This window comes from Taurulus bubalis (assembly GCF_910589615.1).
Source record: "Taurulus bubalis genome assembly, chromosome: 8".
Lineage (NCBI taxonomy): Eukaryota > Metazoa > Chordata > Actinopteri > Perciformes > Cottidae > Taurulus > Taurulus bubalis.
In genome coordinates this window covers 14,158,539-14,175,202 of record NC_136596.1, presented here as the reverse complement: position 1 = coordinate 14,175,202, position 16,664 = coordinate 14,158,539, and the positions used below count along the sequence as shown (strand labels likewise).

Here is a 16,664-nt window from a genome sequence, read left to right as displayed (position 1 = left end):
TGTAGTTTACAGATCACGTTTGGATTCATTCATGTGTTTGTCAATATATATTTATGTAGAAATGTGTGTGTAGCTGCATCCTTTGTTCTTTTTATGTCTGCCTGTGAAATACATTACTACTCATTTTGACATGTGTTATATAAATATGATTTTGTATTATCAACCACACAAGATATGTTTTAAGATCAAACATGAGATGAATAGTCAACAAAAAGTATTACAACTACACATAAAATAAGGATTTTCTCCAACACGTGGTGTTTGCTGTCAAATCGAAGCCAGGCGTTTCCCATCATGCACTGGGCCACGCAGTCTGTGGAGAGCTACTTCGGCGCCTGACTCTGAAATCGACGGCCGGCTTGATCTCGTGAGAGTATCGTTGATCACATGTGCATGACGTCAGAGCAAGTCGGGAGCAAGTCGGACACAAATCTAACCGGCATGCATTGCCCGCCGATCGCCGCCGATCGATTCTGCGCAGAACTGGCTCATCTCGAATGAGCCTATTATGTGTACCCCCTCTTGTTTAGACCCGTTGAGCCTGTACTTCAACATAGCTTCTGGTTGGGTAATGTAGTCTGTCAGTCAGGACATGAAGCTCCTATAGGTTCAAGTGACGTTTCATTAGAAACGTTAGGTTTCAGCGGTCATTTTGATGAACCGTTTTCCACTGTGCTCTCATGCAAACTTGCTTTTCTTCTTAAAACAAAAAGATATTCTTTCATATCTTCCAGCGGATATGAAATGATGCAACTCCAGTTTGTGGATATTTATGGATGTAATCACGTGTTTTGGACTAAATCTTTTATGGGATTTTTGTTATTGTACCTTTACGACGTAACAACGCCATTGTTGTTGTTGGAATGTTATGGATTTATGGATCAATATGAGGCTTCATCGGTGAGTTGTCTGGCTTTTGCTATCATTTGTTTGTTTGTTGTTGTCTGACAAAAGTCTCGTTTGTAGCTGCTGTGGTGGTCTGAACTTGAAACGGAGTGCACATCTGGAATCACAAGAATCGTAGGACACTTGTACCGAACTCGTACCAAACTATAAATAAGAGGCACAGTGAACAATAGAATGTACAGTAAAGGATGCCCGCCGGATGGCAGAATGTTAAGAGAAAAATCAATTATGATGGTATCAACATTAAATAGTTTCTCTCTATGAATATATCTGATCTCACAAACTACAATATAAATGTGGTCTGTCACACCATCTCACAAAATACGATATTAAGTTATTGTTTATCTGGAATTACATTACTGAACTGTTGATGTTGATGCGAAGAATTGAATAAAGTAATCATTACCCACCCCCCAACTGGAATACATTTAACAAAATAAATGTATATTTTTATTTATATATATTTTTTCTTTACATAAATACAATTCTGAGGTACTTATATTTTGCTTTATTAAAGTATTACATTTCATGCTACTCCACTACATTTTGGAGGCCAATATTGTACTTATTTGGTAACATTAATTACATTGCAGATTCAGATTATTTTTACAATTACAAAATACTTGAATATTTGAAGTGGATTACGAACCACTTTAAAGTACCGAAAATGATGTCTGTGCTCTCTCACTATCAGTTTTCAACTAAACATATGTGCTTACAAAATACTATATCCTCATGAATGAAAAGTGAAAGCGCTGAAAAATCACTTAAATTAATTTTAAACATACATATTAAGACAATTAATACATTGGGTATTTCTTCACAGATTATTTTAATTGTGACACATTCTTGGTTAAAAAACACAGTTTGTTCAAGTATCACAATAATTTTTACTAGTCTACTTTGATCCATGCATTTTCTTGTTCTTTGTGGTTGATGGTGTTGATGTCGCCCTCGAGGGAAGCATCAGCGTCGTCCTCCTCATTTGGGTGTGATGACACATCCACCAGAGAAGGGACGCTCCAACGTCGCAGGATACCTTTGCCCCTCTGACTGTCGAGCCCTTCGCCCAGAGAGCCCTTAACCCTTCAGGGCCTTAGGCCTATTCTCGATTTTACATAATTTCTTAAATTCATCTTTTAAAGGCACTTGCATATGAGATATGTACCCATGTGTTAAATCAAAAAATGCAGAACAATCTCAGCTATCTATACAATGAGGCACCATTGTTCTAAGGCACAAGTGTAAAGAGATAATATGGCCATAAATCTGAAATATTGATTGATTTTTGAAATTCTTCATATCTCTTGTGAAAACATACCTTTACTCATGTGAACGGACTGTTTTGGTGGTTGAAATTGGTTTACCAAAGGTTTTGGGTTCCCATAAGCAGTGAAATATATGAATAAAATGGTAGATACATGTAAATAAATGTCCAAAACCATATTTTGTATTATCGTTTTTTGAGTAGAAATGTGGTCTGTCACACCTTTCACCAAAATGATAAAAATGGGACTGATAAATTACTTCATACTGCAGATCAAGCTTCATGGGGTGTGTGCAAATGAAAAATGACCATTAGAACATTTCCCATTAATTTAACCAGAACGTTTTCAACAATGTTACACATACACGCATTTACATCCTGCTCTGTAAGCCAGGGATCAGTGGCGGCTTTGCGCATGCGCGATTAATGTTCACTCTCTAGACGCGGAGTGAAGTCTCCTCTCTTCTCTGAATGCAGCTGGACTGCTGCGCGCGGCTCCTGTGAAACTGAGACTGCTCACGGCAGCACCCGCTGCTTGTTGAGGACAGTAACTGCAGAACAAAACGTGCTTTCACATCAGTCTCCAAGACACCAGAAACGTCTCCAGTAACACCATACAAAGTCGCTAGATTTGTCGCTAGTCGCTTTTGACAAAAAAGTCGCCAAGAGGGCTTTGAAAAAAGCAAGACAAAAAGTTATTTTGTTTTGTTTTAAACACTGCACACGCTGCTCTTTTTTTTATTTAGTAAATAGTATTTACACATTTTCAAGAACACATGCTACAGGGTTTCAGATTGACAGCTCCTAAACAATAAAAACAGGTCTTCAGAACAAAAATACCCGATGACGAAAGAAAATGTCATCCAGGTTTTGAATACTGAGAAAACATTAAATTTTTTTTCTTTTCAATAATTGTTTTGTTTTTTAATTATTTTATTTTTAACCATTTCTGAACAAGGCCTCTTAAACTATGCAGAAGTGATTGTGCAGCATATAATATATTCCTGGTGCTGCTAAAGCTCCCTTTGGTTTGTGCTTCTCTGCAGCGTGAAATTAGCACCCAAACATATGGAAAAGAGCTCCAGTGACAACTTCTTTGTAATTTATAATCAATTTTTTTTTCCTGATGTTGTCTACATATCTAATAATGAGGTTTCTATACCATCCAATGTAATTTGAATAGAACCTGGTGCTACAAAGCAGTGCAAGTTTGTAATTTCAAAGTCAGACATTTCAATATGCATAGTAAAAAAACATTGTATATGTTAAACTATGCAATAGCTTGTAGCAATTGCTATGTTAAGTTTGAATTGCAAGTCATCCTATAATTTATATTTACATGTTTGAGTTACAATCTCACTTCCAATTTCCACCCTGTCTCATCATTTTGTAATTATACAGACTCCAAAATTGGAGATAATTAGCATAAAGCCACTTTAAAATAATGGAACAGATTTGAAATCCCTGCATTCATTTCATGATAAATGTCAGAAATCTATGTTTGTCATTATGTTAGTGGCCTTGGTGGTCTGAGTCTTTAATTAGTTTTAGTTTTGTGTTTACAGCTTTAAAAGGGCATAAACCCTCCGCAGTGTTCAAACTAAAGCACATCGCATCGATCACACATTGATTGCTTTACATCCCAAATATGTAAAGATGATGTACATTTTACAGATACACACACAGCCTAGAGAGCACCATGGTAACTAAATATAGAGCAAACAGACCAGTGACCACAGCAAAACTACTAAACATTTGATTCCATACACTACACTGTACATTAAGGCATGAGGTGTTGTTGATGCAAAACATCAGCAGAGGACTCATTGAAAAATGCAATGCACTGAGGAATGAAATGCATGTCTATGAAACTTATCGATCACACCACCAAGGTAAATTATAACAATATACACCCTCCTGCTGTTAAACTATTAGAATATACTGTATTTTGTCTGAAAACGATCATTATTAGTTATTAGACAGATGGTCTAATAAATATAAACATTCATAATTTTGATGGCTCTCATCCTTCAGCTTAAAGTCTGACCATGTGTGCCAAAAAATGAACAATTAAAATATTCAAAATTACAGTTATTATGTTTACTTAACAATAGAGAAAGGTTAATGTAATTGAGAACAATTCAAAGCTACTGCTTAGAGCACCAGCACCACTACTCTATCACTATCTTACACATTAAATGAGAATTTGGCGAACCTTTTCATGCAGTGTAGTACATAGGTCAAACGTAATTCCCGGCAGAAACTGACTTTGTCATTTAATTGATTCATACCAATTCATCGTTTTAAGCTCTTTGTTGGGCTCTAATATCTGTCTCAACATAAATTGCATGGAAAAGTCTAACCATGCAGATGCAGGATTAAGCTAGCCTTCCTTTAACATATGCTGCCATAAGACTTTTTTTTATAACAATGACGTGTTTTATGGATGTACCAACATGTAATTTATATAAACATGTATTTACTGTACCTTACGCTGTAACCTTATTTTACTATTAGTCAACTACTTGCCTGAACTGCCTGTAATTTGCATGTATTCTGCAGTATATCATAGATGTAAATGGAGGTCAGCACAATATTCAGGTATTTTCAACAACAGTTTGTAGCTGCACAGTAACTAAATGCAAGTAAATTCTATATTCACTATATGTATTACCCAGTAATACTGTACAATTCTGCTCACTGCCTGCAGTGCAAGATATTAGGTAACAGCACATCCGTGATGCAAGTTGATTGCGGTTCATATGATATTTTGTACAATTTACAACATTACCCAATCTTCACTGAGTACAATGCTTATCCAAATAACATTGCAGTCCATCACACAATCAAGTACAACAGCAGATGACTATCTTTAAACATAGATTGTGATGTGAGCAAAACAAATCAATAAAAATGATTTGACCTCAACCTTTTTTTTCAAACATTTTAAATATCATGGTCTGCAGCCGCAGCATGCCATGATGATACCATACTGTCTTTAGTGCCGTTTACCAGTATACCGCTACTGGATGTTCTTGTGTGTGTCTCTGTGGAGAAGAATCCAAAAGGTGCTTGAGATGTGTAGAAGAGTAGGAATGACTTCACACAGGCATGAGGAAGCCTCCTGCATCTAGTGTCACACAGTCGCTTGCAGACAGTCAGGGGGCGAAGAAAAATCTCTAAAGGCCAAATCACTACCAGTGTCAGATACGTGAAACACACCATCACAGAGGGATGGTGCACATGATGAACGCGTGGTCACTTCAGCTCAGGAATGCTGCTATTGGCTCTGAGGTGATTCTTGTGTTTTCAGGATGACAGTAATCAAGCTGACGGTATTATGAAACTCAGGACTCAGGAAACATGTGTGCTAACAAGCATCATCAAGCAACACATGGGAAATAATAGGGATCTGGTTGGTTTTTGCTGACATTTTACAGAAAAATAAAGGTATTTTTCTTGATTTGGGAACTCTTATGTCTCAGGACACCGAATGCATTAATGTAAACAAAAGGCCTTTTTTGACAAGAGGCCACAAATCACAAGATCACAATACGATAATGCTGAGCGTGTCCACACTCACATCACTTTTAGCTGTGCAAGCCATACACAAACCATTACAAATGGAATGACTGTACACAAATAAACAGGAGTGGAACTTGCTAGTAATTTTCCTTATGCTTTTACGATAGAAAGCTGGATGGTTAGAGTGAACTACTTCAATCATTGATTCCTTGCAGGCGATACTATCGTTACATCCTGTTGACAAGATCATACTGTACACATAGTTGGGTAGATTGTACAAATACTTAAGGGCAAAGTGTTATTTCTCTGAGACTGAGAAGTTCTGTGTTTAATTGCTGGTTGTTGGAGCTGATAAGCAGCACTTGGTTATCAGTTCAGGTTATTTGATGATATTTATGTACGTTGAGAGCAAAGGAAAAAAACAAATTCCTTTTATGCGTACGCATAAAATATAGCTGATTGTGATTCTGATCATTATAATCATACGTGGAAAGTTCTGTGCCAGCAGAGTCCTATTTTTAAAACATAGAACAATCAATATGAATTGTTATTTGCGCCAATTACACTGTGCCATTTGTGAGTGAGGTTCACATCACTGAGGTTTGAGTCTTGTGTACACCAAGCTAAAAATAGAAGGAACAAAACTCAATATTTGAACCACCAGATTGAGCTGAGCTTGCAGACCTGGAGGAATTTGACTGCAGTGGCAAACAAACAGGAGGAGAGACTGTGTGCCTGAATAATTGGGCCATACATAGCCAGTGGTGCTTATCTTCGATTGTATCTTTTCCAACTCGCATCCACGCTGATGTACTTCAGAGTAGACCTGGCCTTACCACTTGGTCAAATGACAGCGGATGAGCCAGAAGAAGGAGAGTTTGAGTTAGGGGAGGAAGGAATGTTCCAGAAGAGCCACTTGCGTTTACATTGCCGTCTCTGGTACAGGTAGTCCTCCTTGTCACGCTCTTTGCGCGCTCTTTGGTAGTGGTCGTCCTCTTTCAGATACCACACAGGTGGCCAGCGATGTTTCTCAAAGTATTCTTGGTTTTCTGCATCAGAATAATCTGTTTTAGAAATTTAGTAGGAATTTCAAGAGTCCATTTCCCCACATTAGTTTTTGCATTTCACGGTCACAATAAGAAATTGCAGTACAAATAAGTAAGATGGAAGAAATATTTGTGATATATGCATATTTTTCACGATAATAATTGTACAATTCAGAGGAAGAAATCTTTAAGTTTTTAATGGCTAAAACTATATTTGAATATACAAACACAGCCTCAATCATGTAACAACAACAGCAAAAATAACAACATTCATGAAGGAAAAAGTAACTTAAGAAGCTATTGTATAGGCCTACTGTATTATTGATTGTAATTCTTGAATTCTTGAACACTAAACTGGCTAGTCCCTATCATATAATATAGTGTACTATGAATATATGTGTGTTACCTGTAGACTTGGCCTTCATCTCTCGGGGAAACTTGCGGCAGACACTGTTGTAGTTGGTGCAGATGTGGTGAAGACACCAGCCAGTGAGCTGTTGGGCGCCGTGGAACTGACAACATACAAATCATTATTTGTCATTTCTGTATTTGCGGACTGTTTTTGTTCATGACAGGCATGGTTGTCGCTGTGGGGTTTTGCTGTTGCTTTGGGTGAAGACACAACATTATTTGAGCTAAATCTAAATAGGCGGGACAAAAAAATCCATTAATGCATGAAAACTTTTATTCATATTTGACACAGTGTACACAGAGTACAATGGCCATTTTGGGTGACCTCGAGTTCAGATTGCCATGCTTACATCTTCTTGGTCAGACTTGGCTCTCTACATTCTCTGAGAGTTTCTTTAACCATCAACTTCAGCTGCAGTAGTTAATTTATGGGATCCTACTATACTGTAAGCTGCAGCTGTTCTTTGTTAGATGTATTGAATTAATTTAAGGTGTTGCTCATCAGCTGCACTTGGGAGCTTCAGTGATACTTTAACCTTCATACTAGCATCTGCATGCTAATTTTAGCATGCTGGCATTAGCATGGCATCTGTCTGAGAAAGTACACACATGGCTCCTCTTTAGGACACCACTCAAGATTAGATAGAAAAATGCAGGAAATTAAAAACCTCTCCCTTCTCAATTTATAGCTCATAATTCTGCTTTAGTGGTACATATTACCAAATAAATGATCAATTAATCAAATGAACATGTGGCCCCCGAGCATCTTTGCCCGGTCAGTAATACAGCCTTGCATATGACACTAAAGAGTTAGAAGTGAAGCAAATATGCAACTGAATGATGAGATCAGCTAAAGTGCTGTGTGTAACTCCTACAATAAATGCCCACTGACCCAAAGATCTGGTGCCATTCATTATGCCAAATAGCTGACTTGCACTCTGAAAGAGTTTCTTTGGCTCCACCTTTGAGGAGTAAAGATTATTTCAGCCTCCAGAGCAGCTCTCCCTGAGAAATGCCCTCATCAATAAAATTCCAATTTGCCAAAGCCTTATATAAGAGCTTTCAGTGTCATCCATGTTTACTGATGATTGACAGGTCACACTACCTGGGCCATGTCCAAATACACAAGCACATCTCCATCAATGTCAGTCCCCATCATCGCTGCCTCCGTGAATACTGTTACTGTGTAGAGCTCTGAAAGAAACATAGAAGCTAGTCACTGTTTACAATACCACAATGGCTTTGTGTAATACAATCCTGTGGTTTACAGGGTATATAACTATTCCAAATGTAGTACCTGTAAGTGCAACCAAGTGAGGGAGGCAAAGACGATTGGCAAGAACAATGAGCTCCATTGCGTCCAGGTCAGTCCGAGAACAAAACCGGCCTGTGTAGAGATATTCTAGCACAGCCCTCATACAGCTGCGAGTTGTGTTTGGAAACAGCACCTTAGAAACAGGAACATGTGACAGTCAGGACTTACAGGCCCAATCATTTTCCAGTATTTTACATTTTTTTTGAAAAACAAGAAGAAATCTACTTTTATTTTGATGATATAATGAAGATAAAATTAAAGAAAATCTTAATTGTTATCAAAATCGGGATTCACTTTTTTCAGTTGAACTTCAGTTGCAGTGGCAGAAAGTGCATCTAAATCTCAAACTACCATGTTTGAACTATCTTTCAGTAGTATTATTTTCTCTTAAGGTAGAACAACTAACGGAGTTCACAGAACTACAGTATATTTGGATCCCAGAAGCCTGTGTAATTGTATTAAGACAGACTTGCAATCCATTAATTTAATTATTCTTTGTACGCAGGCTACAGAGCTCATTGGCGCTCTACCTGGGTCAGCTCATGTAATGACGTTACCCCAACTGGCAATACGAATGCAATTACGAGCAACATGGAATAAATGTCCTTCCCAGTATTGACTTTGGTGTGTTCTTGAGCTCTGTTGGTCTGATTTCACATCCCAACAAACCAGTGATGTTGTTTGACTTACTTACCTCTTTGGTACAGCTCTCCACAAAAGGCCCACCAAACATAGCTGCCATCCAATCACAACTAGAGATGAGTAAAGGCTTGTGGGCCATGATGGTCCCATCATCTAGCTTGAATACTACATCTATAATATGGAGGTGAGACACAGATAACACATTACTTACACCTGCATCCACTATTTCAAGCAGAACACCTGAGCAATTGCTGATTAATTATTTCCACTCACCAGAAAAGGTGCCTTTGGCCAAACACTCTTTGACTCTGTTTGTGCGCCGTACATGGAAGGCTTTGGTGATTTCTTGGTTCATGAAGGCTTCATTGTTGAGTATGTTTGCCACCATCATCCGCAGGTCAAAGACCTCCAGCAGCTCAGCAATGTGTGCAATGTGCATTAGCTCTTTCTCATTCTCATCTAGCTGACCCGTGTACAGGTAGCGAAGGACTGCTCGAAAAGGACCGAGCTGCATGGACTGGTCCATGTGCACTACAGTAATGGGCCTGGGGCTGTATGTGACAGGGTCATCTACCAGCTCCTCCTGGATACTGACGAAGGCTCGGCTCCATGAAGACAGTAGTCGGCCTCGGCGGGCCCCATCAGAGTCTTTCAAGGTCCCATCACTAGTGCATGCCCTCAGGTTGGCCCTGTCGCCATCGTCGCTGAGTTCGCAAACATCAAAGCTAGCAGCACGCATCAGCAGCTCTCTGCCAGAGAGAGGGCCACGAGAGGGCCTTTCAGTCTCCTCATTATGAGTGTCCATTATAAAGAGGTCATAGAACTTGGAAGAGGAAGTCGCCAAGTATATCTTGTGTGCAAATATTTTCTGTCGCTCCTGCAGGACCAGGATGACATCAGCACAGTGTGGGTCCTCCAGAAGACCGACAGGATGCTCCTCTGTGGTGGTTGGGGGAGGAGGCACAGTGATTATAGGCGGGGGAGGTTTTGGTGGCAGGAAGGGCGCCTGAAGGAGAGGCCGCTGAACATTTCTGAGGTGAGATTTCCAAAACTGCAGGTGTCGGCGTGAGATGAGCGCAGCGCGGATAGCATTATCAAAGACGTCCTTGACTCCAAATTGAGCAACAACACTGGTTTCATAATATGGCACTCCCAACTCTTTGGCCACCTCCCGGCCTCTCTCTGGAGGAAGAATCTCATTGGATTTAATGGGTCTGAAAGACAAGAAAATATATCAGAGACAATTTTGGCAATAGAAAAGAGTAAATCTCAAACAATCTCTTTGAGTTTCGTTCAAACATAAGTTCCCACTACCTAGCTAAGGGCCTCCGTGCCCTGTTCACTGCATCCAGGTCTGCATAGCGCAGGTCCAGCTGACAGCCAACCAAGATGACAGGAGCACGGGGGCAGAAGTGCTTGATCTCAGGGTACCACATGGTCTTCACGTGGTAAAGAGAGTTGGGGTTGGCGATTGAGAAGCACAGTACCACCACATCAGACCTGAAGCAAAGATGCAGGAGACATGTACTTAGCACCAAAATCATGCATTGGTAGACTTACATTGAATTTGACAATATCTTACCTGCCGTATGCAAAACGGCGATCCTTATGATGGTCTCCAAAAGTATCCCAGAGACGAAGGGACACACTGACTTCATCCACCACATCTCTGGAGCGCTCCAATACCTAATAAGAGACACATTCAGGGATATTTAATTCCTGTCATTCACAAGTGTGAATGCTTTGTTTTATTTGTGTATAGATTTTGAATGACCAGAGATTTCAATCTTAAAAAGTCATGCGCTGTCACACTTACCTCCTGGCATACTCTGTACTGGTCAATTGCCCAGACTGTGGGCACATGTGTAGCGAGTAACTGGTACTGAGTCAGTGTAGCATTGCAGGCCCGGGCGCAGATAAGGCGTGTCTTTCCGACTGCATTGTCTCCCACCACCACACACTTGATAGTTTCAACGTTAGGCCTCTCATAGTCCATATCAGAATCTGTCTGCTGGGACCTGTCAAAATACAAAGAAGCAAAGAAAGCTGCATCAGCACCTGAAATCCTAAACGATTGTCCTGAACAGTACAGGAATATGGATCAATAGGGATATTAGACACTGACTACTCCTCATCTGCACTGCTCGCTCTGCCTACAGAGCTATCAATGAATGGTCTCGTGACTTCCCTGTGCCCATTCACAAGTTCCCTGTTCTTGCTCCTGATATAGAATAGTTTGTTAAAGGGACAAGCTAACCAAAAAGGGGAAGGATGTTTTTGGGAATCCTTAGAGTTTGCAACTCGACCTTTACTGACAAATAATAAACATTTTCTACATTTTAGTTCAATTGTAAAGAAATGCACATTCAGTTCCAAAACAATAATGCTTTGCTTGTCCACTATGGGTAAATAAAGGCTGATACAATTCTTACTCTATTGCCAACCATGCTTACCGTAAAGCTTTTAGTAGCTTAAATCATCACAGGGTAGATGACCCTGTCTATTTCAATGAGTATACTTAAGATATGACATGAACAAATCCGCCTTCAATAAATGAAATGGACGGAATAGGTAAATAGACTGTTTCTGTCTCTTGAAAATGGTGGATAATTTAGGTAGCTGCAATGGTTTCCAAGGGAACTGCAGCCTGTGTCTCGGTTTGTCACAGCCTATATCAGTAAAATCATGATCACGGTCATGTTTTGTCGTTAGTCTTGAAAAACAGCAGCATATAAACGTGATAGTTATAACTGCAAGTGTTGTTGCCTGATTTAAGTTCCAAGCTGTGCCACCACAGCACACAGGCATACACTCTGGGGTGTGTCATGTACAATGTTTGTCATATCTTAGATCTTTAGTCACTATATGCTCCATCTAAGTTTTGTCCCAGCATCGTTCCCCTTGAAATACTTACTGCCCAGGAAATGACAGCTTTTGATCAGAGGAATCATTCAATTCTCAAATAGGGCAAACTTCTTATGAATGAGGTCAGATGCTCATTGTTCTTGTCCCTCTGCCTCAACCTCAAGGACCTGCTTTAAAGAAAGCTGCCCCCCTTCTTAAAGCATCACCACTGGTACCTACACTAAAGTCACATTTCTGGTTATCTATGATGACATTAAGAAACATGTTTTTTTCTTGAAGCAGGATTTCACATTTTGATGTGTCACTATTACGGGTTACTATGATTTCTCCTGACGTTTGCAGCCATTCATAAAATCAGCCTTTTGTTGACTGCCCGATCTGCCTCCCTATAGGTTAGGTCTCACCTCTATTTAGGCTATATATAAAAGCATCTGCCAGGCTGACCTTAAACTAGGCCTGTCTGCATATTACAGAGAAACACCGCCTCTAATATTGCTCATGCATATGCCCTTTCCGGTTACAGTCTACACTGCGCAACTCCCGAACTAATTCATATATCTTTTTATTTCCAGATACTCTAATAATCCGTACACCAGCTTTTAGTATATCCTCCAAATCAAATCACCATTTAATAAGCTTGCATCTTAAATGATCATCGACCGCAAAGATGATACAATTGTGCATATCCTACCAGAAGGACCGAACAGTCCCACCACCACCACCGAGACACTAGTCATGAGGCTCTGCTGCATTACATCTTATGTAACACGCCGTCACTGACTCTTGAGCCTGTTTATCCGGCTCCGCGTCCATCGCAACAACAACATAAATTAAAAAATCAGCGATAAGGATACACAACCAGTTTGTTTCCTTTGCAGGAAATATGTTACGCCCCTCTTACCGCAACATAAGGAAAGGCTGCATCGGGCTGGTCGATGAACGAGATAAAAAGCAGGGCTCCATCGGATGCGGCGTGCACCTGACGGCAGCTCGGTTTTAACTTCATCTTCAAGGCAAGATGAACAAGTGTTGAAAAGAGGCGGCCAACCGCAAATGTTTCAAATAACTGGATCAGTGCGATTAGTCCGATTGCATTGCCAAAAATACGAACGCTGATCTGAAGCCTGTCGGTGCGATGCCGCGCTGCAGCCCTGACCGTCACGGAACCACCTCCACTTACTGTAAGGCCTCCGTAGCTAATAATAGGCAGGCACCGAGGGAAAAAAACATTCATTACAAAACACTGATCCACTTTAAAGTCGCACAAATCTCATTCCAAAGCTCCCAAGCAGCCTGGATAGACCGCCTGCAGCCAAGTGCTTGTTTTTGTTGTTGTACCTGCCTTAAAAATACTCTGGATCATAGACTTCTTTGGACAGTTTACAATATGTTTATGTTGTGATTGTAATGAAATACATTATCCTCATGCATTCAGGCTGAGTTAAATTACGTGTTCTAAGCGCTGCAATATTTCAGCATGAATGATGTTAACTGACAGTGTTGATGTAATTGTGACTGGAGGTAATTTTTTATTTAATTGTGTGTGTGTGTGTGTGTGTGTGTGTGTGTGTGTGTGTGTGTGTGTGTGTGTGTGTGTGTGTGTGTGTGTGTGTGTGTGTGTGTGTGTGTGTGTGTGTGTGTGTGTGGTATAGCCTACACATACATAATGGTTGCATGTGTGACAGACATATTACACAAATTCAATAAAAATTGAATCAGATGGCTTTCAAATCAAAAACTTCATAACTGCATGAGTCATGATGGCTGTTGAGCTTTAAATAAGCAATGAGCTGTTCCCTGTTACAAAATGCACTCTTTTGGATTTTTAAACTAAGTATGTACGACTCAATGCATAGTTCCTCTCATGGGTTTGAAGAACACTTTAAATATAACAATGTTAAATATGCAAGAAAGCTCCTGCAGTAGTTTTTTAATTGAGTGAAATATATTACATATTGCATATGTTTTATCATTAAATGTTATTTATTATACATTACTCAAATATATTATCACTGTTTTGGTTAATAAAGACTATCAAGTTCATTCAGAGTGATTAAATCACTATGTGTTTATGATAATTAAATTTCCAATACTAAAAAAGATTGTTTAAGAAGAACTGAGTCAATGCCAGGTTGCAATCATCAAACAGGCTCAGTTCGCATTGGATTCATATTGATCACGGTCATCTCACATGGGCCAAGACTAGTACGATGTTAAGAATTAGGAGAATGGCGTATTCCTCGTCTATACTCGTGTTGACAAATGCAGCTGTGGCTCTTATTGGCAGTTTAGTTATTGTTTAGCACTTTAGGGCAAAGCAGTTACTGCTGAGATAACTCAATCTCAGGATGCAAAGCAAATAAATGAATTGCCATGGTTGGAATTTGAAAGTCTGTGTGATAAATAAAAGGCCACTCAGCACTCACAGGTACTGACAGCCATAGTGCACAGATGGTGGGAGGTTTTGTCTGTTAAATAGAGGTTATTTCCACTGCATTTTGATTCAGTAATTGTGTATTTACAGCCTCAGATGATGTGGTGTAGGAAGGCTTTAATCTACAATAAATTAAATTCTTGGTTGGTTTGTCTTTTACCTCCGTCACTCTGCATTGGCCTGAACTACGTCATTCACATTACACAGTCTAACAATGCAACCCAGTGGTTGCACACCTTAACTCTGTCAGAGCAAGCGGATCTAATTACAGTTGACATTTATACTTGCAAATTTTAGAACATTTGTGCCAACGCTGCACTGTGAAATAAATGCCTCAACAGCAAGCAACATTATGGGGAAATGCATTTACAGATTTATATCCTATTGCATTTCTATTCCATTGAATTACTTTTCTTAGGGAACACAGTATTTCATCTTTACAAAGTGATATCAATCAGTTCAGGTATAGTTCCATGCACCTTTGGCGTGGTACTGATAAAATCTTCACTTTAACCCTATGTAAAGCATGTTTACTGTAACTCCTGCATTGTCCACTTTGGTCCACCAGGTGAGGCTGACAGTCTACTCTATATTCCCTTCAATCCTCTCTTCAAAACTGAACCACAACACAAACAGATATAACAACAGACCAAAGGGTGGAACAATTTCCTTCAAAACAGGTATACATGAAAACTGAAGTAATGCATTGTTCTGCAATATATTACATAATTATATAATAAGATATTGGAGCATTTGTGTTGTAAGTGTGGGTCTTCTACTAAAAAAAGAAAAAGCTAAGACGTGGAAGCTACAGCTCTTAGTAATACTGTTTATGTATGAGTGGTACCTGAATATAAACCAAAATATGAAACACAAGTACTCAGAAGTAAAACATAATTATTGATATATAATGATGAAAGATAAATTCAACTTGGTGTCAGTTTGTGGACAGAGAGGAGAACATAGGAGTGGGTGTGGTAACCGATCCCAGCTGACATTAAGCGAAGCAGATTACATTCTGGACACGTCATCAGGCTGATATAGAGACAGACAACTACTCAAGCTTACATTCACACCTACAGGCAATTTAGAGTCAAATATTAACCTAACCTGCATGTCTTTTGATTATGGGAGGAAGCTGGAGAACCAGGAGAAAGCCCACGTTGGTCATAAGAAGATCATGCAAACTCCACAAAGGCCAGCAGATCATATTTGGTGCCCTCTTGTGAGGTGACAGGGCTAACCACTACACCACTATGCCACTCTCTTTAAATATCCTCTTAGAATTCAGTTTTTAGTTTTGCTCATTGAGACTTTTCACTAAACTAGGTTGTTTGCATGTTTTTACTGTTTATACAAAGCAGCAGGCTGCTTTTACCTACTGCAACATCAATTTAAGATTGACTAAGTCCAAATGAAGTCTCAAGTCTCTTCTGGTTGTTATGAACATTACATCATCTGCTGCATGTCATCCGGTCTGCTTAGAACACGGCATAGTACATCTAAGGAATTCAAAGCATGCATGTTCCTGTATTATCATCACTCCTTTATCTATCAGCATTGATTAGTTGTTTGATATATGCTCACTTAAACAGGCTGTAACAATGCAATATGAAAACGACGCAATGAAAGCTTTCCTTCAAGGTAAAGAAACTATATTTTGCTCCCCAAAATGGATATAGACGTTACTCTGGGAACAGGAAAATATTACTAACTTTAAGAGGCATGCCCTAATAACCACAACCCATTTTTCTATAACGGTTACAGTACAACAGTATTATATTATTACACTGGGTTTCCAACAAATGCTACCTTATAATCTACTGTAACACATCCCTCGAGGAATCCCACATAGAAATGATATTATTTACCACACTAGTCTTATAATGTATACATAATTGATACTTTACATGTTTTTTGGAACTTAGGAGGAAATTAAAATAATAAATCTGCACAGCCGTATAATTCAACATGGGCTGATATAGAGCCAAAGTGATATGATGTTCAGCAAACTTAGTTCTGATTATAATTATAAGTGGAGGCGAAGAAATGATAACAGTGAAGCATGGATACGGATTTGCCAGACTTAACCTTAGAATTGTGCAATATCAGAAGTGAGGGATCAATGTGTAACTGCTATCGACAGCAGCTTTAAAGTGACCTCTGTGCCGGACTCCAGACAGATTGGAGTCTCTTGAACCATTCAGGTAGTCGCACGACCGTCACTGTCAGTGGGTTTCCGTTTCTTTCTCT

The 16,664-nt window shown here is 39.4% G+C and overlaps 2 protein-coding genes across 2 annotated transcripts in view; both read right to left on the bottom strand.

The window, feature by feature from the left end:
• The window catches only part of pebp4 (phosphatidylethanolamine binding protein 4), a gene marked incomplete at both ends in the record, with an annotated part of 51,815 nt that extends 49,737 nt beyond the window's left edge, over nucleotides 1–2,078 (bottom strand). Inside the window, 2 exons of the mRNA XM_079222885.1 lie at nucleotides 1,809–1,969; nucleotides 2,075–2,078. Coding sequence (XP_079079011.1) covers nucleotides 1,809–1,969; nucleotides 2,075–2,078 — 165 coding nt within the window. The remainder of the gene's footprint in view (nucleotides 1–1,808; nucleotides 1,970–2,074) is intronic.
• Nucleotides 2,079–6,541: 4,463 nt separating this feature from the next.
• Nucleotides 6,542–12,940, bottom strand: rhobtb2a (Rho related BTB domain containing 2a; the record flags this gene model as incomplete). The annotated part of the gene is made up of 10 exons (XM_079222454.1): nucleotides 6,542–6,747; nucleotides 7,151–7,256; nucleotides 8,261–8,349; nucleotides 8,453–8,603; nucleotides 9,165–9,283; nucleotides 9,386–10,326; nucleotides 10,427–10,612; nucleotides 10,695–10,798; nucleotides 10,929–11,130; nucleotides 12,879–12,940. 10 exons carry the CDS (start codon nucleotides 12,938–12,940, stop codon nucleotides 6,542–6,544), a joined length of 2,166 nt encoding a protein of 721 aa, XP_079078580.1.
• Between the last annotated feature and the right edge of the window lie 3,724 nt (nucleotides 12,941–16,664).